Raw genomic sequence first — 26245 nt, 5'->3', positions numbered from 1 at the left:
CGAGAGCAGGCCGACCAGTGGGGGCAGCTGGGCAGGCCCGTCCCCATTCATCTGACTGCAAGTGCATCTGAGGCAGAGTTTGGGGGACAGTGGTGGGGGCACCATCAGAGTCTGGCTCCTGCCTCCAGGCCTCTGGACTGCGGGGAGGGGAGCAGCAGGACCATCGAGGAAGTGTGGCGCCTCCGCAAGGCTGATGGTAATCACCTTTAATCTCTTGCTCAAAATAACCCAAAGTCAAGTTAAGGAGGATTACAGGGCCTAAAGAGCCCTTATCACAGGCGAGCGCGGGCAGGGAGGGGGACAGGCCCGGAGCGCCCAGCCTCGCTCCCTGCCCCACTCCCAGGGCACCTGCGCACCAGGCGGCCACTGCTGGGTCGGCTAAGGGGTGGCTGCAGGGCTGCGTGTGCATGGGGGCGCCAGCGCGGTCCATGCACCTGCGTGCCTTCAGATTAGCTCCACCCAGGCACAGGGTGTGCAGGCCGGGCCGGCCCCAGCCTCTTCCCCTCCCCATCCTGACTGGTGCCACCACGTACCCCCAACCCCCCGCCCCGTGTGAGAGTTTGGGAACCTGTGCTCTGGCACCCTGTGGGTACCTCTGGGATGGCCTGGTGCCAGGCCTGGGGGGACAGAGCCCTGGCCACTCTGCTGTCCCCCTGCTGGTGTGGCCGCCACCCTCAGAAAGAGTCACCTCTGCCCCCATGATCTCAGCCTTGCAGGGACCCCCAAGTTCCTGTCCCACATGCCACATTACACAGGGGACTCTGAGGGCCCAGGGAGCAGGGGACCCTGTCTAAGTGCACATAGGAGTCAGCCTGTCCTCCCGGCGGGGACGGCGCCTCTGGCAGGTCCAGCAGGTGCCTCCTCCGTCCAGCTGCAGGGACTGAGCTCTCTGAGCCCCCTTGGGGCCACTGTGTCGGCACTGACCCCCTCCCAAAGTGTGGGGGCTAGAAGCCCCCTGAGGTCTGGGAGCCCCATTGAAACCGCTGCCCAGGGAACTGGCAGATACACCCCAGAAAGGTTCTGAATGGACACCAGGACAGCCCTTTTCTTGTGGGCTCACAAGTCACTGGGTCACTCAGGAACCCTGGCCCACGCTGTCACTACCCCGTCCCACGGCTCACCCCTCCCGTGTTCGTACACTCTGCCCCTTGTATACCACGCGCCGCTCACTGAGCGGCTGTTTCCAGGATTCCTGCAGTGCAGGTGCGGGGACGGCGGGGTGCAGGGCCCTGTCCCCCCCACCTGCCACCCAAGACCCAGGATCCTGTCACGGGGGAGGCACAGGCCCTGGGTCCCTGCCCGCACCTGCCCCCGCCAGCCTCCGGCCCCGCGCTTCACCTGTGTCCCCGCGGCCTCCCTCCCACTCCCCCGCCCGCACACAGCGCCCGCAGACTCTGCGATGGTGCAGGCGGCGTTCACACGTGCGCCATCCAGCGGGCAGCCGCTGGGCTCATGCGGCTACTGGGCACTTGCTGGTGGCTGCTGCATCAGACAGTTCTAGAACCTTCTGCAGAGACAGCTTGACCTGAACACCTCAGGCCATGCCCCTCTCCCTGCCTCTTCCGCAGATTTCCTCAAGACGACTGCCCACAGGTCCATCTCCACCCCCGGCCCCTCCAGGGCAGCGTCCACCCCCCATGCCCTGCGCTGGCTCCATCAAGGTCACCGGTGACCTCTGTCTCACCAGTACCGAAGGGCACAGTCCTATTTTTATCCCTTGCAGCCCCTCGGCAGCACGTGGCCCAGGTAACTGGCCGCTCCTTCCAGAACCACTTTCTGCTCTGGGTCTCTGAGCCGCCGCCTCTCCTCCACTGGCCGCTGGCCCCTCTGCTGGCCCCTCTCCGCACCCTGACCTCTGACGGTCCCTGTGGCTCCGTCCTCAGCCTGCCTCACACGGGTGGTTGCTCCCTGCCCGTGGCTTTAATGCTCTCTCCGTGCGACTGGCCTGTCCCGCCAACCTGGACCGCAGACTCACAGACGCAGTTGCTTCCTCTCCAAGTCCCTCCGCTTTTCCTGCCTCACCCTCCACCACGTGCCTCAAACCCAAAATCAGTGTGGGACCTAGACTCCCTCTCGCGGCCCCAACACCAGTCCTCCAGCAACAGCGTCAGCGCCGCCTCCAAACGTGTCTGCCATCTGCACGTCCCACCACTCCCGCCGTGGCCACCCTGGTCCAAGCCACCTCCATCCCGTGCTGCGAAGAAGCCCGTGGGTCCCACCTCATCTCCTGGGATCCTCCCCCACCCCACCCCCTGCAGCCAGAGGGACCTTGGAGAGCCGTCACAGGAGCCCACCGTCCCCACCCAGAGCCCCGATGGCAGCCGCTCCCCCGCACGGGGACCCGCCAGCCCCCCAGCCTCACCTCTCCTCACCCCGAGGCCCTCAGCCCCTGCCCCTCCTCCTCCTGGCTGCCAGGCCCCACCCCGCCGTGCCCTCTCCTGGAAGCTCTTCCTTTCTGCTGTCTGATCAGAAGAGGCCTGCCCCTTCCTCTCACCCAAATCCTGGAGATTCAGACTACACGGGGCACCAGCCGGGGCTCGTCTGCAAAACGGGGGTAAAAATGCCGGCTGGTGGTTTCTCACAAACGTGTCTCCTTTTGTGTGTGTCAGGCCAGTGGGAGCGGTCACCGCCGTCCGGAGGGCCACAGCTGCCCCAGCCACCCCTGCTCTGCAAATCCCCACCCACCAATGGAGCAGAGATGTGTGTCTGTCTGACATCCTCACTCCGCACAACACCCACCTGAACACCCAGGGGCTCTGCTCCCCCAGTGCCCCCGACCTGGATGGACAGAGCCCCAAGCACGTGGCCCTGGTGGCCCTGCTGGACACCAGGCTGCACTGGGGTCTCTGCCCAGATTCCCCATGACAGCCCCTTGAGGTGACATGATGATGACCTCACTCCTTAGAGGGAGAACCACAGCCTGGGGCCCACCGGGCCACGTCACAAGGAGGGCCTGGATGTGACCCCGGGCTCTGACAGTGAGTTCCTGTCACCGAGGGGAGACGACCTCGGTCTCCCCATCTTTCAAATGGGGTTATTTCCCACCTGGCAGGTTGGACTTGGCCTGGTCACCGCTTGCCACCCTGCCCGTCAGCAGAACAGCTCAGGGTCTCAGGTCACAGCTGGCGAGGCAGGGACTCTCCCGGACGCAGGGCTGCCTGAAGTGGCCGGGTCCATGTGTGCACACGTGCCGGTGTTTGCCCCACGTGTCTACAAGTGCGCACACCTGGGGGTCTGGCAGTGCCCAGGTGTCAGGGGGCTACTGGAAGTAGTGCGGCCTAAGGCCACTAGAGACCTGGGGGAGGGGAGGGAGGCTGTCCCTGGCCGTCGGCACCACAGCAGTCATGCCCAGCAGGTCACCTGCGGCGCCATCCGCCTTTAAACCTCGCCGGTGCCCTACACGGCGAGGGACAGGGACACCACGGCCTCCGGGCGCCAGGTGAGAAGCCCGGGGCCCCGAGAGCGAAAGCGCCTGTCAAGCGCCGAGTCAGCTGGGTGGGGTGAGCCCGCCGGAGCCACTCAGCTGGCGTCTCAGCAAGCACCTGCTGGGAGGGGTGGGCACACGGAGGCCCAGCTGCCCTGGCAGCATCTGGCACTGCCCAGGCCTGCAGGGAGAGGTAGGCGCTCGCTGGGCCTCCGTGTGGTGGGTCCTAGCAGACGGGTAGGAGTTCATGAGGCAAAGAAGCTGGGCGCCGGGTGTCCTAGAGACAGGTGTGTGCAGCAGTGTGGAGGCAGGAGGCCCTGCCCTCCAGGGAGCGTGGGCGTCCTACACGTGGGCGGTGGTACCAGGGTGATGCCCCGGCGGGAGGCGGGGCCAGCGCAAAAGGGCCCCGAGCGCCAGGGCAGGAGCCTGGTCTCTGCGGCCCCTCCCGAGGGGCCCAGCACTGGGGCAGGGGACCGCTGTGCAGGGGGAGGGTGCGAGCCCCAGCCAGAGGAGACGCCCAAGCCCTGGGGCTTCCCCAGTTCCCCTCCAGGCCTCAGCATCCCCACCTGCCACCTTCAGTGGGGGAGCCAGGTGCCCCCGAAGGGCCCACTGACGTCTCCTGACTGCGTGCACGCATGCATGCACGCTGCAGGGAACACACGCCCCTGTCGCCAAGGGGACGAAGGGGCTGGCACCATGTCCATCTGCCCCAGCAGCCCTGCAGCCTGCGTCGCCACTAATGAAGTCAAGAAATATGGTGGTTCCAGGCTTTTAAACTTCCTATGGCTGGATCTGCATAATCACCGCGGCCGTGCTGGGACGGAGCACATCTGCCTAAAAATACTATGCCTCCCCCAGTCACCTGGCCCAGACGAGAGGCCAGGGCTGGGCTGGGGCCAGGCTGAGGCCAGGCTGTGGATTTTGCTGATGGAGAGAACTTTCCACCTCCAGAGGGAGGCAGGCCAAGGGCTGGGCACCTGGGGGAGGCAGGGACGTTGGGGAAGTAATAGATGGTAACTCCTCACCTCTCCAACGCTCTGCCGATAGACCATGTTTACTAACGTTCGCCTGCCTCTGCAGCCCGCTCTGCCGCAGAGCCCGCGGCCTGACGGGCACGTGAGGGCGGCCTGCCCGCCTGAAAGGGGCCCAGAGCCACCTCGGGCTGTAGAGTCCTGGGCCAGGATGTGGATGTTGGCTCCACCACACTCTGGCTGTGTGACCTTGGGCAAGTCACTTACCTCTCTGTTTCCACCTCTGTCAAATGGAGATGGATCGGCATGGTAGCTCCCCTGACAGGGTTACAGCGAGGCCGACATGACTAGCTTATGGAGGCTTCCAGCGGGCTCCGGGGTGGTCAACCTTCATCTCCTCCCCTGCAGCCCCCTGGCCTCGCGGACAGGGGAGGGATTCCAGGCAGTGTGGTTGGTTCTACTTCAGCAAGCCGCCCTCCCAGGTGCACACACAGGAGGACCAGTGGGGGCTGCCCCAGGCTCCCCACCCACCGAGAACCTGGCCCCCTTCCCGCTCCCTCCCTACGTGTCCAAGGAGGCTGGCGCGGGCGCCTGCTGTGGGTGGTCCAGCAGTGCTGACTCAGCAGGGCTGGACGCTCAGGACTTGGCCACAGGGTTGGGTCCAGTGGGGCCCAGGACGGTGCCGAGGGCCTGACACACCTGCCAGGTGACCTTGGGTGGCCCACAGGGTCCCGCTGAGCCTTGGGGGCCCTCACCCTGCCCATCCAGAGGCTGCACAAACACAGGCGACCTCTTGTTTCCCCCAGGATCCTCATGGACCGAGTGCCTACTGCGTACTGATCTTCTCCCAGGCCCAGGGAGGCAAGTTCAGTTAGATGGATGGGAAAACAGACTCAGAGAGGGAAAGCCCTTCGCTTGGCCGGAAAGTCACACTTCTCCCCAAGCGAGGTCAGTGGAACGCAGCCGCCTCCACCCCTGCCTGTTAAAAACGCAGGTTCGTGCCCCGCCCCAGAGTCCCCAAGTCCCCAAGCCTGGAGCCCACACAGGGCTGTGCGCAGTGGCCCTGGCTCCCCCAAAGTCCTGGCCCCGGAAGGTGGACTGGGGCACCCCATCCAGCAGATGCGGCAGGGAGGACTGGATGGACGGGGGCTGGAGTCCTGCCTGCCCTGGGATGTCGCGGGGCTGCTACCCCCACCTCCAGGCCCACAGCGCCAGGCTGCTCCAGAGTTAATTAGGGACCCAAACGTTTAATGGTCTGTTACATTTCCACTGGGCATCTTTTTAAATTAAAAAACATAACGTATGGCATCGCTGGAGAGAGAAATCACTTTGGGACGGTTTCCGGCGCAGGCGGGGGTGCGGGGAGGAGGGAGGCCGGCTGGCCTCCGGGGATGACGGAGGACACCCGACCCTCTCCAGGAGCCCTGGTCCACCGCCTGCGTGAGCACGTCACCGAAGCCAGGCGGGGGCCTGGGTGTCCGAAGGACGCCCGGCACTGTTCCCCATCACGCCCCCGTAACCCTGGCAGCCGGGAAGTTCCCTCTTTAGTCTGACCTGAACCTCTGCAGTTGCTCTGAGGGACAGCCGGGTTGAGACGGCTCTCCCCAGCAGAATCCTGACGTCCAAGAGCCCTTCCTGATCACCCCGGGCTCGGGGACTCTGTCTCCTCCCCGAGTGCTGATCCCAGCCCGAGGGGAGGGCAGGACCGCGACACAGGATGACAGAGGACACGGAGGCACAGCAGCCTCGTCCCGCACGCCACCACCCGGGCCACCCGCACGACGCAGGGACTGCTCCCCACCTGCTCACCCGGCCTGGCCTCTGTGCACGCGGGTCCCCGCCCCACGTCGCCGCTGTTATAATTATTTAATCAAAGCGTATTTCCTGTCCACCATTAATTGTACTAAAGATCTTGGGCACGGTTTTCGAGCGGAGGTTATAAATTAGCAATTAGCCCCCAAACGCAAAATTAATGAGGGAAATAAAATATGAAGCAAAGTCGGTCTAAGAAGCACAACACAGCGGTCAGGGCTGGTCTGCAGCTCCCGGGGCTGGCCGTGCTGCGGGCTGGGTCTTGGATGAGGGGGCAGCTCAGAGAAAAGGCAGAAGCCAGCCCAGCACAGCGCCCCCAGCAGTGCGGTGCTTCCATGTGGGAACTGGGAGTCGTCACCTCACCCAGTGGTCCAGCAAAACACTGCCCAGCCATGCCTCCCGGGGTCTCTCAGTGCGGCTCCGCGTCTGGAATATTTGTGGTCCCTGTGACCGCAGCTGGAACCGTCAGGTCCCAAGAGGCCCCGTCCTTCCAGGAGGCTCCTCTCCACCCCCCGCCCCTCCTGCGCCAAGCAGTCCCCCACGACACCTGTCAGAGGCTGCTGCCTCCGGCACCCGTGCGCCAGGATCCACGAGCCTCCAGGGTCCGTCTGAACGTCGGGAACAGAACTGCCCGCTGCGTGGCCTCATCCCACACCCTCTCCTGCAGCTCGCAGACGGCCCAGCCCACAGCTGGAGTGTGCTTTTCACAGGGAACAGCTGGTCAAGTCTGCCCCCTCCTCCCCTGCAACCCCACACAGCTCCCCAGTTCCCCTGAGGAGCCCATGTCCCCAGTGAGCCAGCCAGGCGCTGCTGATGGGCCCTGCCTGTCCCTCACATCCCTGTAAGGTGACAACCTGCATTTCTTACACTTTCTCTAAGATGCTGTTTCCTCCACCTGACTCACTCACCCCTCCACCACCCAGCCGTGCTCTCTGCTCAGCTTGGGGCTGGGGTCTCCCCTTGGGGATCCCAAAGCTGCCCAAGCTGCCCGCTGTGACCCCTCTGGCAAAGGCCAGGCTCCCTGGCTGATCCGAGGCTGAAGCCAGCAGGGCTGAGCAGGAAACGCATGCTGACTGGGTTTGTGAAAACACTCAACCCACAGTCGCCGAGAGGAGGCCAGCCGTGAGTCATGGTGCTCCTGGGCCGGCTGTCCTCGCTGCTGCTGGCGCTGTCACACAGCGAGTACTGAGGCGTCTGCTTTCACTTGCAAATGATTCCCGTTTGGGTGATACATTATTCCATGGTCACCCACTAAGGAGGCCTCTGTGTGGGGACTATTCTGTTCCTTTGAGGACTCCTTCCCTCTCCTGTGACAGCAGTCAGCATCGTTTAAGTCTCCGTCTCCCTGCAAGAGGCTTCGGTGTCTCCGAAGAACCGCAGCCCTCGCACACTCTGCTGATGAACTTTCAGAGCAGTTCTATCTGCCTCTTCAGAACAGGCCGCCGAGGTGCCGAGGGGGCTGCTTGGAACCTACGGGTGAATTTGGGAAGAACCTCAGGTTTGTAATGCTCCACCCAGCGTGGCCTATCTCCCTCCTCTTGCTTCCTTTGACGTCTCTCACGAAACTTCAGAGGTCTTAACGATCCTCATTTTTTCTCGTAACCTCATCCCCGGGAATTCCACGGAGGCTTTTTGGTCAATATTGTGAGTGGGGACCGCTTATTTCATTACGTTTTCCAACCCGTTGGTGGTGGTACAGATGAAAATTACCGATTTGTGCAGGTTTGTGTTCTGTCCAGGCCAGTACCTTCACTGCGTTCTCATATTAAGTTCTTTTTTCAGTTGGTTCTCTTGGGTTTCTAAGATCTCAAATCATATTGTCTGCAAATAATTACAGTTCTTTCTTGTATCCCATTTAATTCTGTTTCAGGTCTTACTGCTACGTCCAGCGATCGCTCTGGACAACGATAAAGGACACTGTTGTTTTTTTTTTTTTAATAAAAGTTCATGAATTGAAATCATTAAAGCCTTCATCATTTAGAATGACACCAGCGCTGAACTGAGACACAGACTGTTTACTGCGATAAAGTATCTTTCTGGTTCTATTTTAAGCAGTTACTTTAGAATCCAAAACTGGCCTTGGATTTTATCATATGCCTTTTGTCATTTATTAACAGAGCGTTATGGCTGACCTGCTGATACCGTGCATTGTATTAATAGGTTTCTCTAATATTAAGCCATCTTTGAATTCTTCCCATAAACCCCACATAATCGTGGCAGATCTCTCTCTAACATTCTGAGGAACTGAACCTGCCCGTCTTAGGATTTTTGCTGCTGTTGTTATTGAGGAATTCTGATCCAGTATTCCGAGGCGAGATCCCTGTGGGGTTTCATTTCCTGGACCGTCTTCACAGTTTGGGGCACTTCTCACTCCCACCCCAGGTGAGTTCCTCCAGATGGTGGCTAACAGCTCAGGCAAGGAATGCTTCTGATTTTATGAGCCTCCACGGGAGAAGTGCCCGGGACAGCCGTGTAGACCAACCCCGTGAACCACTCTGTGAAGTGCATGGCCGTTTTATCAAGTGAAGTGTCACCCCCATTTGTCTTCTGTGCAGTCCAGATTTACACGCATCGGGGGCGGCTCTGGGCAGAGTCAACAGCAGAGAAATCCCCGGCGGGGGAGCTTACAACAGGCATCTTACTCGGGGAATCCTGCAGTGGCTCCCAGGGGGACAGGGCGATTAGGGAAGGGCTGGCAGGGGTGGGGGTGCTGCCCGGGGCCTCGGAGGGAGACCCCAGCCTCCTCCGGTGAGGTCAGGATTGTGAGACCACCCTCACGGGGCCTTCTGATGTTCTGAGTCGCCCGTGCGTGGACATAAGGACGTCGCCTTAGGCGCAGACCCTCTCAGGACGTCCGCTCTAGCGGACGGGAAACCTTCCTTCACACGGGAGGTAAGGCCGCAGCTGCTACAGCAGATGGTTCTCCCAAAAGGTGATTGCAGCTTCCCCTCCCATCTCGTCTGCAGCAGGACCTGGCCCCTCTCCACGGCGAGGGGGTCTGTCTCTGCACCCCTTGAAGCCGGGGGGCCCGAACCCACACTGACCAATATCGCTGATGGAAGTAAACCGTGTCCGTCGTGGGCACAGCCCTCAGCCAGCCCAGCAGGTCCACTTGCTGTCTCTTGGAAGCAGTCACCACCCAAAACAGCAACTTCCGGACACCATGTGCTGGAGAAGCTTGGGGCGCGGGGGGTCGGGGGTGGGGGACGGGGTCTGGAGGGCGAGAGCCTGCTGGAAAGGACGGCTGACGCCACGTGGAGCGGAGGTGAACTGCCCAGCCAGGCCTGTGCCCAGCTCTGCTCCCAGAGCCAGGGGCTCCTTCACACCCCTGAGGCTGGGGCGGCTTGTCGCGCAGCGGTGGATAACCGACCCGGGGCTGAGCACCAGTGCGAGAGCAGGGGGGTGAGCCCTGTGCCCCAGACCTCACTCCCAATCTCAGAGGGAGCCCAGCTCCTCGTCCCAAGAACTCGGGGCAGGACCTGAGTGCTGCTGGGAGTTCAGAGAGGGGGTCTGCTTCTGGGGGTCAGGGAAGACCGGTCAGTGCCCGCCTGACTAAGAGAGCCCAGAGAGCTGCGTGGGACCCCCGCCCTGCTGCTCACCGGGTGGGCTGTTTTGTGGAGCTTTCGTAACTTCTCTGAGACTCAGTTTACTTTCCTGACAAATGGGACCACTGACACTCCTGAGAGAGAAGCATGATGGGGCTCGTGGGCAAGCTGGGCTGGGCTGGACCCAGACGGAGGGCGGCCTGCAGTGCCCCTCTGCTCGCCCGGCCAGCTCTGGAAACCCTCACCTCTGAGTCTATAAGAAAGTCCATCTAATAACACAGCAAACATTAATTATAACTGAGAGGCCAAGAACGGGATGGGTCTGGAAGAGGCTGCTCTCCTGCTAGTCACCGAGACGCCCTGGGAAGGGGGGCTGCTGGTGTGGGGGCCGGGGCCTCCTCCATTCCCACTCCTGCTTGGTGCTCCGAGGTGAGTCTGACCCCATCTGGGGGCCGGGGGGGTGGAAAGTGGAGGCCAGGGTGCCTGGGATCTGGGTCTGGCCCTGCCTCTCACCAGTTCTGTGGCCCATAGGAGGGTGTGCAAAGGGGTGGGGCTTCCTGACGGTCAAGAGTGAGGAGGACGCAGCCTGGACCCCTGGGCCCTCAGCCCCCTCATCTCCATCCCCTCAAATGGGGTGGAGAGAAGACACATCTTGGCCCTCTCAAGTCCAAGGGGTTAAGAGTAAAGATTGGGAACACGGCCGGAGCCTCCAGCCAGGCGCAGTCAGGGAAGGCACTGGGTCAGTGAGCTCAAAGAGCAGATGAATGGAAGTCCCCCCCTGGCAGCCCAGGACTCTCCCAAGGAGGCCCTTGGGCACGGCTGGAGGTCTCAAGGAGAGTCAAGGGAAGGTTCAGCCCCAGCTACCTGGCCCGAAGCCTAAGGAGATCCCCCCGCCAGAATAAAAGGCCTTGTCTCCATCATCTCCAGCTTCCCCCGGTAGGAGGACCAAGGCCACACACTTCGGTGACTCAGATGATGGGGAGACCTTGGCTAGAGACTCACCCCCCCCCAATCTCAGCCCTGAAACGTGGGCAGAGACCTCTTCGCACAGTCACTCACTCATTCCCTCGGTATTTCATGCACTTTGTTCTGGCGTGGAACTGCAGCAGATGGCTGAGCAAGAAAGGGGCTGTGTGATGCACGTGTCGCTGTTAACAGAACTGCTGCTCACATCGGCTCCAAAGGACCAAGGGAGTGAAATGCAGGTGCGTGAACAGGGGGCTGGGGGCCCCGGCTGGGTCAGAGGCATCTCCCAGAGCCCCATCTCAGGGCCGCAGGCAGGGCGGCTTCTGGTGGGAGGGCCACAAGGCTGGAGGGGTCAGGCTATGCAGGTGGGGACCTGGGGGCCAGCATTTTAGAGCCTGAGACCTGCTTGGGGGGTGTGAGTGAGTGTGTGCCTGTGCACAACCAGGGGTACACGTACGGCCGTGTATGTGTGTGTGACCGTGTGTGAGTCCCCAGACTTCAACCCCTCGGCTGCAGTTCCACCACCTGCCCACCCGTCCTGCACACCCACACACATAAGCATCGCACACAAGCGTCTGCTCCCCGTCCCCCCGCGGGCAGGAGGCGACAGCCGGAGCAGCTGGAGGACGTACAGCCTTCGCTGTAACTGGCAAGGCTGGAACCGTCCCAGGTGGGGTGTGAGGACACGCTCCCCTCCTGACTCTCCTCCTCGCTGGGCTGGGGGGCTGCCCTGTGGTGGCTCTCCCCACCTCCTCCTCCCACCGTCTGCCAGGCGTCTGACTCCCCTCCTGGCTTGCGGGCCACACACCTGTCACCGGCTCACCTCTGCCGGCGTGGGGTCCCCAGGGTGGCTGCAGGCAGGATCTCAGGCCAGGCAGCCTCCCTCTGAGACGTGATGTCACGACCCCAGGCGGCAGTGCGGTTACCGCCCCATTCCCTAGCTCACTCTCCCGCTGAATGTGGCACCAGCCTCTGCTACCCGCCGGGTACTGGGGTGCCAGGGGCAGCTGCCCCACAGGCCCTAATCCCGGAGGACAGTCTGACATTTGTCGGGGCTGGGCCTCCAGCAAGGTGGGCGGAGTGATGGTGGGTGCGGAGGGAGACAGACGGCGTCACTCAAAGGACCAGCGGTGCCCCCAGGGTGCCTGGGTGGCCTGCAGCTCCGTTTGCACCCAGTTCTCATGGTGAGCTGCAGTTTGGACGAACTCTGGGAGCCTGCAGGAAGGGGACAGACACTGGAGTTCGAGGCCCGAATCCAGGCATTCCCTCCAGCTGCAGTAACGGCTCAGATCCACCTCAGTGAATTGCACAGGCAAACACGTGCCAGGAAGGGGTCAGTGGAGGCGCATGGCTCCACCTCACTCACAGGGAAAGAAAGAGGCAAGAGCAGGTTCCACAGGTAACTCAGGCTGACTTAACAGAGATAGATCAGGCAGAATGGAGGAGGTGATGACCGGCTCTGCCCAGCCCACACATCCAGAGGGTCTGCTTCCAGACCTCAGGGGGTAACGACGCCTCACACTCACGGCGCCTGCTGCGCGCCAGACACTCTTCCCACAGCTGCACGTCCAGCAGCGTGCTGTGTGTCTAACCCTGTCCCGCGCAGTCAGCGCTGCCGTCATCCGTTCTACAGCAGAGGCCCAGCGACGGCAATTAACCTGTTTGCGCTTCCACAGCCACTCGGTGCTGGGCGCCCCAGACCCGAGGCTGTGAAACACGCCAAGCGGTATCGCGCCGGCTCCGACCAACAGAGTGTAAGTGGGAAAGGGCAGGAGAGACAGCATCACAAACCTTAGCAGAGGGCTTCCTTGGTGGGGGGGGGGGGGCAGGAGGAGTCCTGCACCGCGTGACGCGCTCAGCACCCCTGCCGGCACACTCAGAATCGCGCAGGACGGTAAGCTGTATGTTACACATATATTACCACAGTAAAAATTTTAGGAAGGAAAAGGCAGGCGATATGGTCGGGGAGGGGTGCTCCAGAAGCTTCGGCGAGGGTGGGGGGGGGATTTGAGCTGCCCCTCTGTCCCCCCCCGGGCCTCCCCACCCCTGGGCACTGACGGGCCAGCTTTTCGCCGGAGGAGAGTGCTCAGGTATTCATGGCATCGTTCTTCATACCTTGGGCTGTGCTGCATATTTTATAATTAGTGAAACATTTATTGGAGATTTCTTAAATATTTGAGATGTCTTCAATATTTTATAATAAATTTTAAAATGTTTTGAAAAGGAATCGACCAGTGTGAGACTGAGCTCCCCGTCGCCGGAGGTGTGCAAGGAGAGGCAGCTGTCAGAGAGGGGTGCACGGGGTGGGGGTGGACCTGAAGCAGTGTTCCGTCCTGAACCAGGAAAACCACCAGAATCACTCATGAGCTTTAAAAACACCCCCCTCCACCCGCCACCCAGCCCTGGTCCCGACTCCGCAGGCCTCCAGGGCGGGGTGTCTGCGTTTGTTTCACAGGCCCGCTGCCTAGAGGGGGCGCTGCTCGGTCTGACCAGGCCCAGGCTGCTGGGGCCGCTGACCAGCACCACCAGTCCCAGGGCTGCGCAGAAGGCTGTCGGTGTCACAGCCACGGAAAACAGGATGAAACGCACCAGCCGTGAACTTGACCCCTGGAGCACGGGTGGACACGCTGAGGGCCGGAGAGGGAGGGAGAGGTCTCAGGATCACAGGGGAGTTGAGGCTGGAAGGTGGGCTGGAGCCCAGCCCTCACGCTTCCCCTCCAGGACCTCCCTGTGTCATGGGCTCACGACTCCAGGTTGACAGAGCCACAGTGGTGGCCGACGGCGCTGGGGGCAGCCCCCTCTCCAAGAGCCCTCGTCCACCCTGAGCCTCTCTGGCCGGGCCTGGCTTCAACCAGGCGCTGACGAAACACTCGACAGACTCAACTCGGCAGGCTCGGCACGTGCATGACGCACCCTGCAAGGGTTCCGGGGGGCGGGGAGGGGGGCGAGTCCTCATCTCACAGGCTGATGGCTCTGACACTCCAGCCTCTCCCATCCCGTCGACAAAGAGCTTAAGGCACCTACTGTGTGCCAGGTACCATGCCAGGGAGGCAGTGGCAGACAGGGGTGAACCGTCCAGCTGGTGCCCACCCTCGCTGAGCCCTCCCAGCATGCCTGAAGAATCAGGTCAGAGAACCTCCCAGCTCCGGCCTCTGCCTTTGAAGAGCTTGTACTCACAGACCCAGAGAAGGCAAAGAACTTTCCCAGGGTCACACAGCAATTGTGGCAGAACCAGAATGAGGACCTGGTGGTCCTGATCCTTCTCCAGGGGGCTCCTCTGTACCCCGCCTCCCCCCCACTAAGGACATGAGGGCCATGCTGTCGCCCCAGGGCTGGGGGTCCAGGAGGAGGTGGCGTGAGGTCAGAGCTATAGCTGCTTCCGTTCTGACCCCCGAGCCCCCTTCCAACAGGGCACCGAGGCAGGGGGCCTGAGCGATCGGGCTCTGCAGACTTGCCAGATGAGGGCCTGGGGCGAGCCGCTCCATCTCCCTACATCCCTGCCTCCTCCTCAGAAAGGCAGCAGCTGCCCCTCAGGGCCGAGCAGACCAGGCAGCATCGGGCCAGCGAACGGCCACCGAGCGCTGACGCACGTTTGTGAAGTGCTATCCGACCCAGAGCGACGCAGTGAAGCAGATGATCGTACGACGGCTCCCATTTTATGGACGAGGGGACCGAGGCTCTGTGAGCACAAGGAGCACGCGGGCGAGCGGCCCGGCTGGGGCCCGGACCGGGCAGGCGGTGCGGGCTGCCCGCTGGGCCGGCTGAACGCGCGAGGTCCGAGCCTGAGCTCTCAGCGCCCAGTCGTCGGTACTTCTAACGACAATGAAAGGCCGTCCCACGTTACCTGTAATGAAAAGTCGTCGTGCCAGTTCCGCAGAAGAGGTCCAGGTACAGAGATGGGGAGTGGGCTCGGGGGCGGAGGGGGTCCAGCCCAGGAAGGGAGAGGTGGTCTCAGGGCCCATGACGCCCGGAGTAGAAAGGGCCTTCAAGGATCTCAGGACAGCAGCCACACCAGCCCCATTCCCGGTACACCATGCCAGGCAGAGGGCCATCTGGTCCCCACCGGCCCATCGGGTACGGCTGGGCGGTGAAGGTGGCCGCCCCATCCTTTCCTGGCACCCGGCCTCAGGGTACTCTCTGCTGCCCCTGGGTGGGGGCTGAAGCCGGCTGGGGTTTGGGCCTGCTGCCCCTTTTGGAGGCTGGAGGGGCCTCGAGGTGAGCTGGACGGCCTCTGGAGGAACCAAAGGCAGGAGAGGAAGCCCATGGCCCACGCTGGAGACTTCGCCCCCTCCTCCACTGCCATGCCGCCACCCCTCCCCCGCCATGCCGCCACCCCTCCCGACAGAGGGGTGGGTGGATGTCCCGGCAAGGATGTGGGCTTCCTCGTGATGAGGAAACGGGGGTGGGAGTGGGGCTGGAAACAAGAGGCGTCTGCCCGGGGCAGCTCCAGAAGGCACAGAGCTCACGAGGGAAGATGCCGGATGCTGTTGGCGGGCCTGAGAAACGAGCCCGGGCACGGGTGTGGGGCGGCCGGGGCCCGTGGGGCTGTGAGTGCAGGTGCCACCTGCCCCCGCCCCGGATCTGTTCCTTGCTTGTCCCCCTCCCCCACAACTTGAGACCCTGCTGTGTCTGGTTTTCAGGACGATGGCACAGATCTGGCCAACAGCTCCCGGAAGCAGCTCCTCCCGGATAGACTCAGCATGAACAGCCGTGTAAACGCGGCTCCTCCTCCTGTGGCCGCTGGGTGACTGTGAGCCCCTCACTCTGAGCTCCTGATTTCTCTCCTGCAGAACGGACCGCAGCTCCCACCCTGCCTGCCCACTTCAGACAGACGGTGAGCGAGGCCCCACCATGGGCCAGATGCTGGTCCAACTGGGATGCAGAGGACAGCACGACTGACGTCCTGGAACTCCTGGCCTGGAGGGGAAGACAGAGCTCCAACCAGCCTGAGTGAGGTGTGGTCGTGGGAGAGCACGGTGCGGGGGGAGCTGGTGGAGGGAGGGTCAGCGGGGGTTCAGCCTAGTCTGTGGGGTCCAGGTCCCAGCCAGTGTTCCCAGAGAGGTACCATTTCTGCAGACTTAAGAGAGAACTCGGCCATGCAAAGGCAGTAGGTGAGCAAAGGGAAGACAGGGCAGGAACTGTGAGGGAGTACAGAGGCCAAGAGAGCTGGAACCTGGAAGGAGGGGTGGGTGGGGTGACAGGAACCCAGGAGGGGCAGATCTGCAGTGAGCGTTGCTCTCAGTCCTGGGGCACTAGGGAGCCACTGAAGGTTCAGTAGAGAGGAGGTAAGGTCACCCTAGCTATTGATGGAGAATGGACTGTTACAGGACAACAGTGGGTGTGCAGAGACCAGGAGGGGAGCTGCACCAGTCACTGAAGGACACTGGACGGGGTCCTGGACTGGCTCGTGGAAGGAAAGGGAGAGATGAATGGAACCACGAAGCACAGACTGTGCCTGATGGAAATGCACACACGTGCACACGGAGATGCGGATGTTCACCAGCACTATTCGTAGCAGCCCCAACTGGACACTACCCAGTGCCCATCAACAAGAGACCGGACCGCACACCGCGGTGCATCCAGACAACGGAACAACCCTTAGGATGAAACAATGCGGACGAATGTCACAAACACGGTGTTGAGCGAACCATTTACACAAAGTTCCAGAGCAGGCACAAGAGTGTGGTTTCGAGAAGACTAGTGGTCACCGTTGCGGTGGTGACTGGAAGGGGACGCGAGGAGCGCCTGGGGCGGCGGCTGGTGATGCCCTGCTTCGTGACCTGGGTCCTGGGGACACGACGTGTCCAGTTCATGAAAGTTCACCGAGCTAAACACACTGGCGATAGATCACTTCCCTGTGCGTGGTGTCACGCTCCAGTAAGAGATTGGAGAGGGAGAGAGGAGGTACTTAGGAGGTCAGATCAATGTCACTTGGTGATTTATTTGACAGTGGGGGACAGAAAGACGTGAACATTGATCGACCAAGTGGTGGGCTGCTTCTGCCCTCAGCTGAGGTGGGGAACAGTAGGGAGCAGGGAGTTACGGCGAGTCCGTGCAGTCAGAGCCATGCCGAGCTTGGGGCGCCTGCGACAGAGGACAAGGGGAGACGCCCCAAGGCCTGCGCTGGGCAGAGGGGACCAGGCAGGAGGTAGGCGGTAGGCGGGCCAGGCGCTGCCTGCACGATGCGGCTGACACCAGGGCAGGGAAAGGGCACGGCATGAGGTGGAAGCGTGGTCAGGGACCTCAGGAGGACCGACACTTAGGGGCACCTGAGAAGAAGACCGTCCAGAGGGAGGAGGAGCCCAGATGCCAAGAGCAGAGGAGAGGCTGTTTCAAGACAGAAGGCGTGGTTCAGGGCACTGAATACCATATACGTGGGGACCCTCTGCAGGAACGGGGAGCAGTAATTACTAGGGTCCCAATTTTGTAGATGAGTTAGGGTCAGGATGTGCCCCAGAGGTCTCCTCGGGCCCGGGCTTGGGGGAGGGAGCCACCTCTGAGCAATGGGCATCTTCACGTATGGGTGTGTCCAGACTGGACCCCGGAGCATGAGAGGGGGACTCTAGGGGGGTGCGGGCTGCCTGTTGGCAGGGAGGGTGGCAGCATTCAGCGCCGTCCCTCTGCAGGCAGTCAGGACCCCGGACAGCGCCAGGCTCTCAGAGGCCACAATGAGGGCGGGGAATCTCCCCACCTCTGAGACACGCCACCCTCAGCATCACCGAAACCCAGGCTCAGAGAGGCTGGCGTTCTGGGACGAGAAATGAGGACAAGGCCGAGACCTGCGTCATTAACTTCGATGAGTCTGGGGGCCTCAGAGCCTTGCGGCTCGGCATGGCCTCTGACCCTGCTCCAGCGATGGGACGTGAGTGGAGTTGAAGGGCACCCTGCTGAATCGCCCCCTTCAAGGGAATGGGCATGCAGGCACCTTGCCCAGTTGGGATGAAGATGTGATGCTGGGAGCCGGAGCAGCCACTTTGGTCCCAGACACAGATAGTGACACAGCTGCCCTACCAGCCCCGGGCCACGACCTCTGTCTCATTTACACGGCCAGATCTTTGGGGGAGTTTAACCGCTTACTAACACAGACGAGGGCCTTCTCACTCAAGGGAACAGATCACCAGGGAGGGAGCTCGGCGAGACCTGGGACTGCCCTGGGGGAGGGGAATGGAGGGGAGGCACCCCCAACACCCTGCAGCCGTCCCTGCCGCCCTCACCGTACCTCTTCCCACTCCCGCCGCGGGCCGGCCGTGCTTCCTGCACTGCACACGCTCTGTGCTGTGGAGACGCCGCTGTTCCCGCCATTCCTGACACCTGGGAAGGCCTCCTGTCCGCCGCCCGCCCGCCTCGCCCAAGTCCTGCCCACCCTTCGCCCTGGGAAGCCTGCTCCTCTTCTGAGCTCTGCCTGCACACACTGTCCAGTATGGAAGGGTCAAAGCCCATGGGAGCCACATCCCCAGCCAGGCCTGGCCCTCCAGCTCCCGTGTCCCCCTCTGCAGGGAGCACACAGTAGGACCACAGCGTGTATTTAAAGACCAAGCACACTGTCCCACCTCCGCCCACCCCTCTCCAGGAGCCTCAGACTGTCAGCTGTCAAGCCTGGAACTGCGGCCTGCCAGCGTGAACTTGGCACTTCAGGGCCAAGCTGCAAGCAGCCAGGCTGGGGACGTTCACGCGTCCAGGGTGAGGGCCAGCCCAGAGCAGCCTCGGCCAGGACAGGCAGAGAGCTCCCCAAGGGCTCCAAGTACCCTCGGTCTCCACCCAGAGAGCAGTGAGGCTGCAGGTCTGGCAAGTGGGGGTGGGACTCCAGGCGCCAGCCATCCAGCAGTCACTCTGACACTCAAGGTCACTGTGTGAGATGAGCCCGGGCACGGGAAGGGCCTGCACGCAATAGGTGCTCAGTAAATGCGTCCTTGGCTCCTCCCCCTGTACCTCCTGGCAGAGAAGCATCTCCAGAGCTCTGGGCCCTGTCCCTCCGCATCAAATCATCACGATGAAAAACCAGCTCTGTCTGCTAGTTCCCTTCTGGCTCCCATGCCCCGTGCTGGCCACCTGCTCCAGCCTGCTCCAGATCCCACTCTCCCCTCAACTTCCCCCTCTCCCATCACCCCCACAGCTGCCATCGACCTGGCCTTGGCAATGGCCTCCCCGCTCCCCACATGCCCCGGGCCCACTTGGGCTGCTGGATTCACAGTTCGCTGGGTGGGGCTGGGGAGCAAGGCTGCAGCCCTGGCTGTGAGTCACTGGGGCTGAGCGAGCGGAGGGAGGACAGGGCGGGGCACAGAGGCCCCACGGGGTCATGAGGACACGTACCGCAGAGAGGCTCACGCACACTGTGCAGGATGTAAGCACCCACAAAGCAGGAGCTGGGAGACGGGAGGGGAGACGGGGAGGAGGCACAGGTGGGGCGCCCCCTCCATGCCTCTCACTCACTTCCTCAAAGAGCCCCACCAGCAGCTGCCGTCATCCTCAACGCATGGACGTAGAACCCAGAGAGATTAAGTGACCTGCCCCTGATTGCACAGCTGGTCAGCCCGGGGACCCATATTTAAATCTGGGACCTATAACAGGTCCCTGGCACTGATGCCAAGGAGAGAGGTCAAAGGCTAGAGGTCAGGTCTATGAGGGGAGGGGATGAGAAGGAGCTCAGGCTGAAGGACAAAGCCCTGAGGCAAGGACGGCCCAGGGGCAGCAGGCATGACCCAGGAGCCCCAGCCTGAGGGAGGAGGGGTCCCCAGGGCCCGCCCACCCCAAGCCCTGACCCTCCCCCTGCAAGTTAAGTTCAGGAGCCACAGGATGCACGTTCTACAAAGAGATGAAGAGACAAACTCAGGTCCAAGAGCAGAAACTCGGCCCCTGCGGCCTGGCCCACCTGCTGGCTGGAGGGACAGAAACGCCAAGAAGGGGCTTTGCAGGAGGCCAGAGCGGACAGACAGGGACCCAGGGCCCCGAGAGGGCTGGAGGGGAGGGAAGAGCTGCTCTGCACAGGCTGACCGGGCGCTTGAACCTGGACACCCCTGCGGGTGGCGAGGGCACGCTGGGTCTGAGGGGAGGAGAAACGGGGGCTGAGGCAGGGCCACCTTTGACCTTGAGCTGTGGACAGCCAGAGCCAGGTGTGGGGTGGAGCAAGGAAGGATGCCCCAGCACGGGGCCGTGACTCATCTCGTGAACGCCAGCGTGTGGCCTCATGAACACCACAAGGGAAGGGGTCTACCGCCTGAAAAACAGCAGGTGCCAAGTAAGTGTGCGGCAAATAGAACCGTGTAGTGCGAACCAACCACGAGACAGGAGTGGGCCACACTGGGCAAGAGAGCAGGCCTGGATGCCCGCTGCCATCTTCCTGACAGCAGGGAATGGACTTGGCTGGCGTGCTCCCGTCCCTTCACCTCCCCTGCTTTCCCCACTTGAGATGCAGATATGAGGGCTGGAGATGCAGCAGCCATTTGGAAGCTGTGAGGACGAATGCTAAGACTGGCAGAGGAGGAAGCTACACGGAACCTGGATTGCTGACAACTTCCTCGGACCGTGCCCCACCCCGACGGCTGCATTCTACATGAGGAAAGTGAATCCCTACGTGGGATTCAACCACACAACAAGGTCAGGTTTCTGCCTTTGCAGCCAAATTCAGCCCCTAGCTGACACAGCATAAAATAACGCTGAATAATTTCAGTAGAAAGTTGCTCTCAATTTAATTCTTTTCAGTGCTTCTGATCACTCGGATCAGGGCTAGTAAGTCTTGAACGTCTCTGCACACTTGCTCTTTTCCCTTTTTAATAAGTGATACCAGGCCTTGGGCTCTGAGTCTCCACTGGGCCCCAGCATCCAACTGGAATTTAATAACATTGTTTTGTTTCCACTGAATTTATTTTTATGATTATGAATTCTATTTACAGGAAAAGGAGGCTTGTTCTCCACTTGTAGTAGTGCCATAAAACTTCCCTTTTAAATAAATGTATTTAAGTTTTTAAAAAGTAAATTTACTTAGAGAAAAACAGTAAGAACGCAGTCAGAGAGAACGTAGGGGGTGTGTGGGTGGCCACTGCCCAGCCCTGTACTTCCGCTGCTGGGTACAGTCTGCCCCTGGGTGCAGGGTGGGACGCAGGTGCGGGTTACCACTAGCCCTCGATGCATGCTGAGGGCTGCTCTCTGGCCTCTGTCCAGCCTGGGGCAGTGGTTGCATGGCTGGACCCCGGCACTGGGAATCTCCAGAAGGTGAAGCCTCAGAGTTGTGGGCTCAGCAATCAGGCGATGAGCCTTGGGCCGGGTTTTGAAGCTGTCCTGGTAACCAAGCCACTAACTCAAAGTCTCAGTTCCTACCAGCCTGCCTGTGTGAGGCCCCGACTTCAAAAGCAGGGCCTCCAGGAGCAGGCGTGACCTTTTGCTAATTAGCTTGGGCTGTTTGCTCCGAAGCCGCCAGCTGATCTCTGGACAGCAGCTCTAACTCCAGCCACTGCTGCCTGTCACCATCCGGCAGATAAATAATTCTGCTCCTTGGAGAGGTGGGGGCGGGGAGCCAGGAGGAGCTGGGGGAGGTGCAGGGACGTGCAGGAGGAAAGGGTGGGTTCTGACAGTTGCTGGGTGTCCTCTGGGTGGCCTCGGGCAAGTCACCACTATGCCATGCCAGCTCTGCTGAGGAAAGCACCACCCCCACTTCTCAGGGTAGAAAACCGAGGCTTAGGAAGCGGAGGGGACTTACAGAAGGGGGCTGGGCTCCAGCTCCGCCAGCGCCCATGTCTCTCCCCTCCACCGCGCCCTCGGCCGGGGGTGGCTCGCCGTGGCTCTGTCCGTGGTGCTGAACACAGCGCTGGCCACAGGCTGGCCCTGCCTGACAGGTCACCTGGGGCCATCAGAACACACAAAGGGCTCCTTCTGGACTCTTAGTCATTGCTTCAACAAAAGCAACTGCTAGGGACGAAGCCTTAGGACCAGGAAGCGGAGGAGGAGGGAGGCAGGAATGGAACTGAGGAAGTTCAACTCGCTGGACGACAAAACGTTCTATCTGGAAGGAGTCCGGGAAACAACGGCCCAACCCCCAGGTTCCCGAAGAAGACCTAGTGTGAGGGCGGGCTCCTCTGCCAGACCCGGCAGGAGCCCGGCCATCTGCTTGGCCACCTGCCTCCTCAGGTAGGGCGGGGCGGGGAGACAGCCCATCCATTCATTCAACAAATATTCACTCAGTGTCTGCCACCTGCCAGGCTCAGGAGCCTGGCGGCGGGACACGCGGCCTGGGGTGAGCGCGAGGGAAGACGCACGGGCCGCGGGGGCCACGGGGGAGGTGCTGCCGGCCGTGGGGATCCCGGACTCGCAGGGGTGAGCCTGCACTTGACCTGGGCTGGGAGGGCGGGCACCTCCAGAGGGATGAAAAGAACTGGCGTTTATCTAAGGTGATGGACTAGGGGCACTCCCGTTTCATGCTTAGGAGGGGGGCAATACCCACTCCTGTTTCCGGAGTGCCTACTGCGCGCCAGGCCATTCACACATCCCACTGAATGCTCGCCTTACGGGAGAGGACATCCTCTCCATTTCAGATAAAAGAATGTGAGGCCAGAGATAGTAATGACCTTTCCAGCATTCTACATCCAAAATCCAGCGGAGGGGGGTCTGTCCTACACCAAAGTCACTCCAAAGATAGACGACTTTGGAGAGAGGGTACTCTAGCACAGGATGAGCAGAGGCACGGGATGGGGAAGGACTGAGCTGATACCAGGACCTCAGTCGAGCCCCGGCTGTCCTGCACTGTCCTGACCCTCAGGTCCATGCCGGTGGCCTGAGGTCAGCACCACTGAGTCCACCCAGCCCGGCCCTAAGTGTCCACGCTCCCCTGCAGCCCTGGCCTCTGAGGTGTCCTGTCCACCACCTGTGTCATGCTCCACTGCTGTGTGGGCCTCAGTCTGGACAGCCACGGGGGTCTCAGGCTGCTGTGTGGTCAGAGCTCACCCCTACCCAGACTGTCCCCTCTTCCCAACAAATCCGTGGGGACACCGTCATGTTTCATATGGGAAACTGAGGCCCACTGTGTCACCTGTCACATGGAGTTGGTGGTAGTGATGGGGTCAGAACCCTGCCCCCAACTTCCTTGATGATGTCACCCCCAAAAGAGATGGGGCCACAACACAGCATGAACGGGGCACCCTCATGCCCTCCCAACCTGCTAGACTTGGCGGCTCCTGGAGGGACAGGGGTCTCTAGTGCCACCACGCCCAGAGTCTGACAAACGGCAGGCACCTGACGGACGCCTGCAGGATGACTGACGGAAAAATGACCTGGCAGCTCAACCCCGTGATCTGGCCCCTGTCCAGCTCTCGCCTCGCCCACCAGCTCCAGCTGCCCCCGCCTGTGCTCTGACTCTCACACGGGCTAAGCCTCTCCACCCTCGAGGCTTCGGCTCAGGCTGGTCCCTCTGCCCAGAACCCTGCTGCCTCTTCCCCAGCGGGCTCCCCTCCACCCTCAGCTCCCTCCGGAGTCGCCTCCCAGAAGCCTCACTTCAAAGCCACAGGGAAGTCTGGGGAGCCTCACACATTCCCAGTGCTTCCTCTCACGAGAGCTGGGAGAGCGTATCACGATCGCTTCAAATAAGCCCAGTCTATAGAAATACGGCGGCCAGGAATCCACTGGGAAACCTGCAAACCTAAAATCCGCTTTTCAATGCGTCCTTCATCGACAGCACCTCCTGCTGGTGACGTGAAGCACTGCAACCCAGCTCTACTACAAAGCAACCCCCACTGAACACCAGCCGCACAGGAGCCGAGTTTGAAACCTGCTGAGTCAGCACCCCAGAACCACGCGAGGCACCTGTGGCCCGGAGAGACCCAAGACACAGTCGACAAGAGAGGGCACGCCTGAGATTTCTGAGCGTCCAAAGGAAGACAGCTTGTCCAGGCACCTTCCAGCCGGAGGTGAGCCTCCCAGCAGACACGGCACAGCTGGCCGCTGGAACGCCTGGCCACTGGGACGGCAGCCCCGACCCACCTCACCCACTCAGGTACTCAATTCACCTTCGGTGGTTTTTTCCATATAAGAGTCTGTCTTCAAATATATACTGAGTTGACATTAACACACCACGTTACAGACTCCAACTCATGGTACTGCATCTATTCCCATAAAGGAGTCGGAGACAAAACCTTTTAACCCACAGAGCACCCCCTGACTCATCAGGGGAGGATACTGGACGGCCACAACCCACGTAGACCGCTCCTGGGCGCCCCCAAACCCCAGTTCCTCTTGTCAAACCCGAGGGCCCCTGCCTCCTCCGTCCACCCCTCTCCACGGGAGGGCAGCACCTCTAACAGGAGTCAGTCCCTACGGGACGTCCGCTTCTGCGGGATACCCAAACCTGGCCCCGCCGTTCTAGGCCTGACCCATGACCTGGCACACCTGTCTCCCAGGTCGTATGCATTGTCCCTACCGCCCGTGCTGGGACAGCCCATGGGCAAGGACGTCCCTTACCTTTGGGTCAGGGCCCGCCAATGACCCGGCCCGTCTGAGAAGCCCAGGCTGGTGGATTCCTCCCGGTGGGGGTCATGAGCATCGCATCCTCAGCTCAGGACGCAGAGGAAGAGCATGGGTCCGGGCAAAGAGCAGGACACGGGCTCACCGAGGCAGCTCCCACTGTGTGGAGACAAGGGGGAGGTGGTGAGAAAAAATAGGGGCAGCCAGCCCACAGCCGGCTCAGCTTTCAGAAGATCCCGTGGGCCAGAGCTCGGGAGTCCCGGCCCCGTGTGCACTCCGAGTTGGTAACACAACAGAGGCCGCAATACACGAGCAGGGCCAAGGGCGGGGAGAGGCGCTGACACGGAACCTGGGAGGACGGGCTGGCCGGGCCCATGGTCACCGCTGCGTCTCCAGCCCGCTCCACTCTGCTGGGCCTGGGGGTTGGGCGAGCCCCCAGAAATTCTGGAAGCTCTGGGATAAGCGTATCGGTAAGAACAGGAAGAGCACAGTGCGCCCAACCCCCCGACAGCCTTGGCCTCCAGCAGGCACAGCCCAGGCACCAGAACTGCTCCCCTCCAGGCAGGGCTCTCCCGGGGGAGGGCACCAGATTCCAGACCAGCATCACCGGCCACTCAGGAGGGAACCAAGTCAGGAAACAGAAGCCTTGGGCCCACGGCCTGGCTAGTGTAACGAGCATGTGACCCTGGCAAGTCAGTTTACAGCCTGAGTCTCCTCACTAGCCCACTAGGTATGAAGGGTCATTCGTCTGTCCGTCCGTCCGTCCATCCCTCATCAACCCCAGCGAACACTGAGCATTCTATTTGTGCTGAGGACCTTCCAGGCAGCCCCTCGTTTCACCCCCGCCCTTCAATCACTCGAGCCCTGCTTCGCAGGCAGGGACACCAAGGCTGGGAGGCACGTCCGCTTCCCGGGGCACACAGCCGAGATGCAGGAAGGAGCCACGGTGTGGCCGCGCTCTGCCTTCCTGACTGAAGACACGCTTCCCACCAGCTCAAGAGTGGCGCCACCTGGTTGGGGGGTAAGGAAGGGGGGTACCAGAGGAGGCGCATCTTTGGGTCAGGGTTCTGGGGGTAAGGCGGGGGGTTCCGGTTACCTTGAGCCCCTGGAGGCTGGGCAGTGACCCTCAGGAGGGCCTGGGCAGGAGCCCTGAGGGATCCCCTCTTCTGTCTGCCTGCGTCCCACCATGCCCCCAACTCCTGGGCTGGGGGTGGGAGTTAAAAGGGAGGGGGGCCTGTCGTGCGAGGAAGCATGTGCGCGTGTACGTGTGCGTGTATGTGCGCGTGTGTGTGCAAATAGATGAGTGACTGGCGTGTAATTACCTAAAATTGTTGGTTAGAAGCGGATGTAAATAACCAAAAAATATGTGGGGAAGTGGGGGGATGGTCATCAATTAGAGTTAATTACTTAACAGCTAATTGAAATAATAATGGACTGTCTTTGAATATGCTAATGAGGCTGAACCTGCCTTGGAAAAGGTAATTGGAATAAAAACAGAGGGAACCCAGGGGCTCAGAAACTCCCAGAGCCTGCCCCCCCCAAGGAGGCTTCTGGGCCAGACCACAGCAGCCAGGGAGCAGGGCACCCCATCCCTTCCCACCCCCAGGCCTCTGCCCCAACACCTGCCTGGGTGCCCTCTCCCTGCCGACCTCTGCTCTCCTCTCCTGGGTCCTGGTAACGCCGACAACCCCAGCTCAGCCTCCCAGCTGCCCCGAGCCGGGAGCAGGGCTGCCGCGCCCCAGGAAGCCCAAGGGAGAAGCAGGAATGCGTGCTGATTGAGTGCCTGCTGTATACCCAGCCCAGCTTCACAGAGAGTCTGAGTTACAGACAGACGAGGACACAGCTCAGGAAGCCCGGGGGACAGGCCTGCCGTCCCAGCCAGCGCTGGGCGGGGCCGGGGCACGGGCTGCCGGCTGCTCTCAGACATCCTGGCACAGCTGTCCGAAGGCGCAGCGCTGGCCCCCACGCTACCCCGAATGTGAGCAGAAGCCAGGCCGCCACATGGCAGACCCGTGGTCCCCGCGCCCCTGTCTGCGGTGAGTCCTGGTTCCCACACTGAGCTGGGCGCCTGCCCTGAGCTT

The 26245-nt window shown here is 61.5% G+C and overlaps 2 protein-coding genes across 2 annotated transcripts in view; one reads left to right on the top strand and one right to left on the bottom strand.

Moving 5' to 3' along the window:
• The window catches only part of LOC116657647 (proline-rich protein 36-like), a 38889-nt gene extending 36308 nt beyond the window's left edge, over positions 1-2581 (top strand). Inside the window, exon 4 of the mRNA XM_032461045.1 lies at positions 1569-2581. Coding sequence (XP_032316936.1) covers positions 1569-2466 — 898 coding nt within the window. The 3' untranslated portion in view covers positions 2467-2581. The remainder of the gene's footprint in view (positions 1-1568) is intronic.
• The window catches only part of ELFN1 (extracellular leucine rich repeat and fibronectin type III domain containing 1), a 63291-nt gene that overhangs the window by 5126 nt on the left and 31920 nt on the right, over positions 1-26245 (bottom strand). The window contains 1 exon segment of the mRNA XM_032459888.1: positions 24162-24323. The gene's annotated coding sequence lies outside the window, so the exon portion shown is untranslated.

Source organism: Camelus ferus, chromosome 18 (genome assembly GCF_009834535.1).
Source record: "Camelus ferus isolate YT-003-E chromosome 18, BCGSAC_Cfer_1.0, whole genome shotgun sequence".
Taxonomy (NCBI): Eukaryota; Metazoa; Chordata; class Mammalia; order Artiodactyla; family Camelidae; genus Camelus; species Camelus ferus.
The sequence above is the reverse complement of the archived record's forward strand: the minus strand, read 5'-3'. Positions and strand labels throughout refer to the sequence as shown.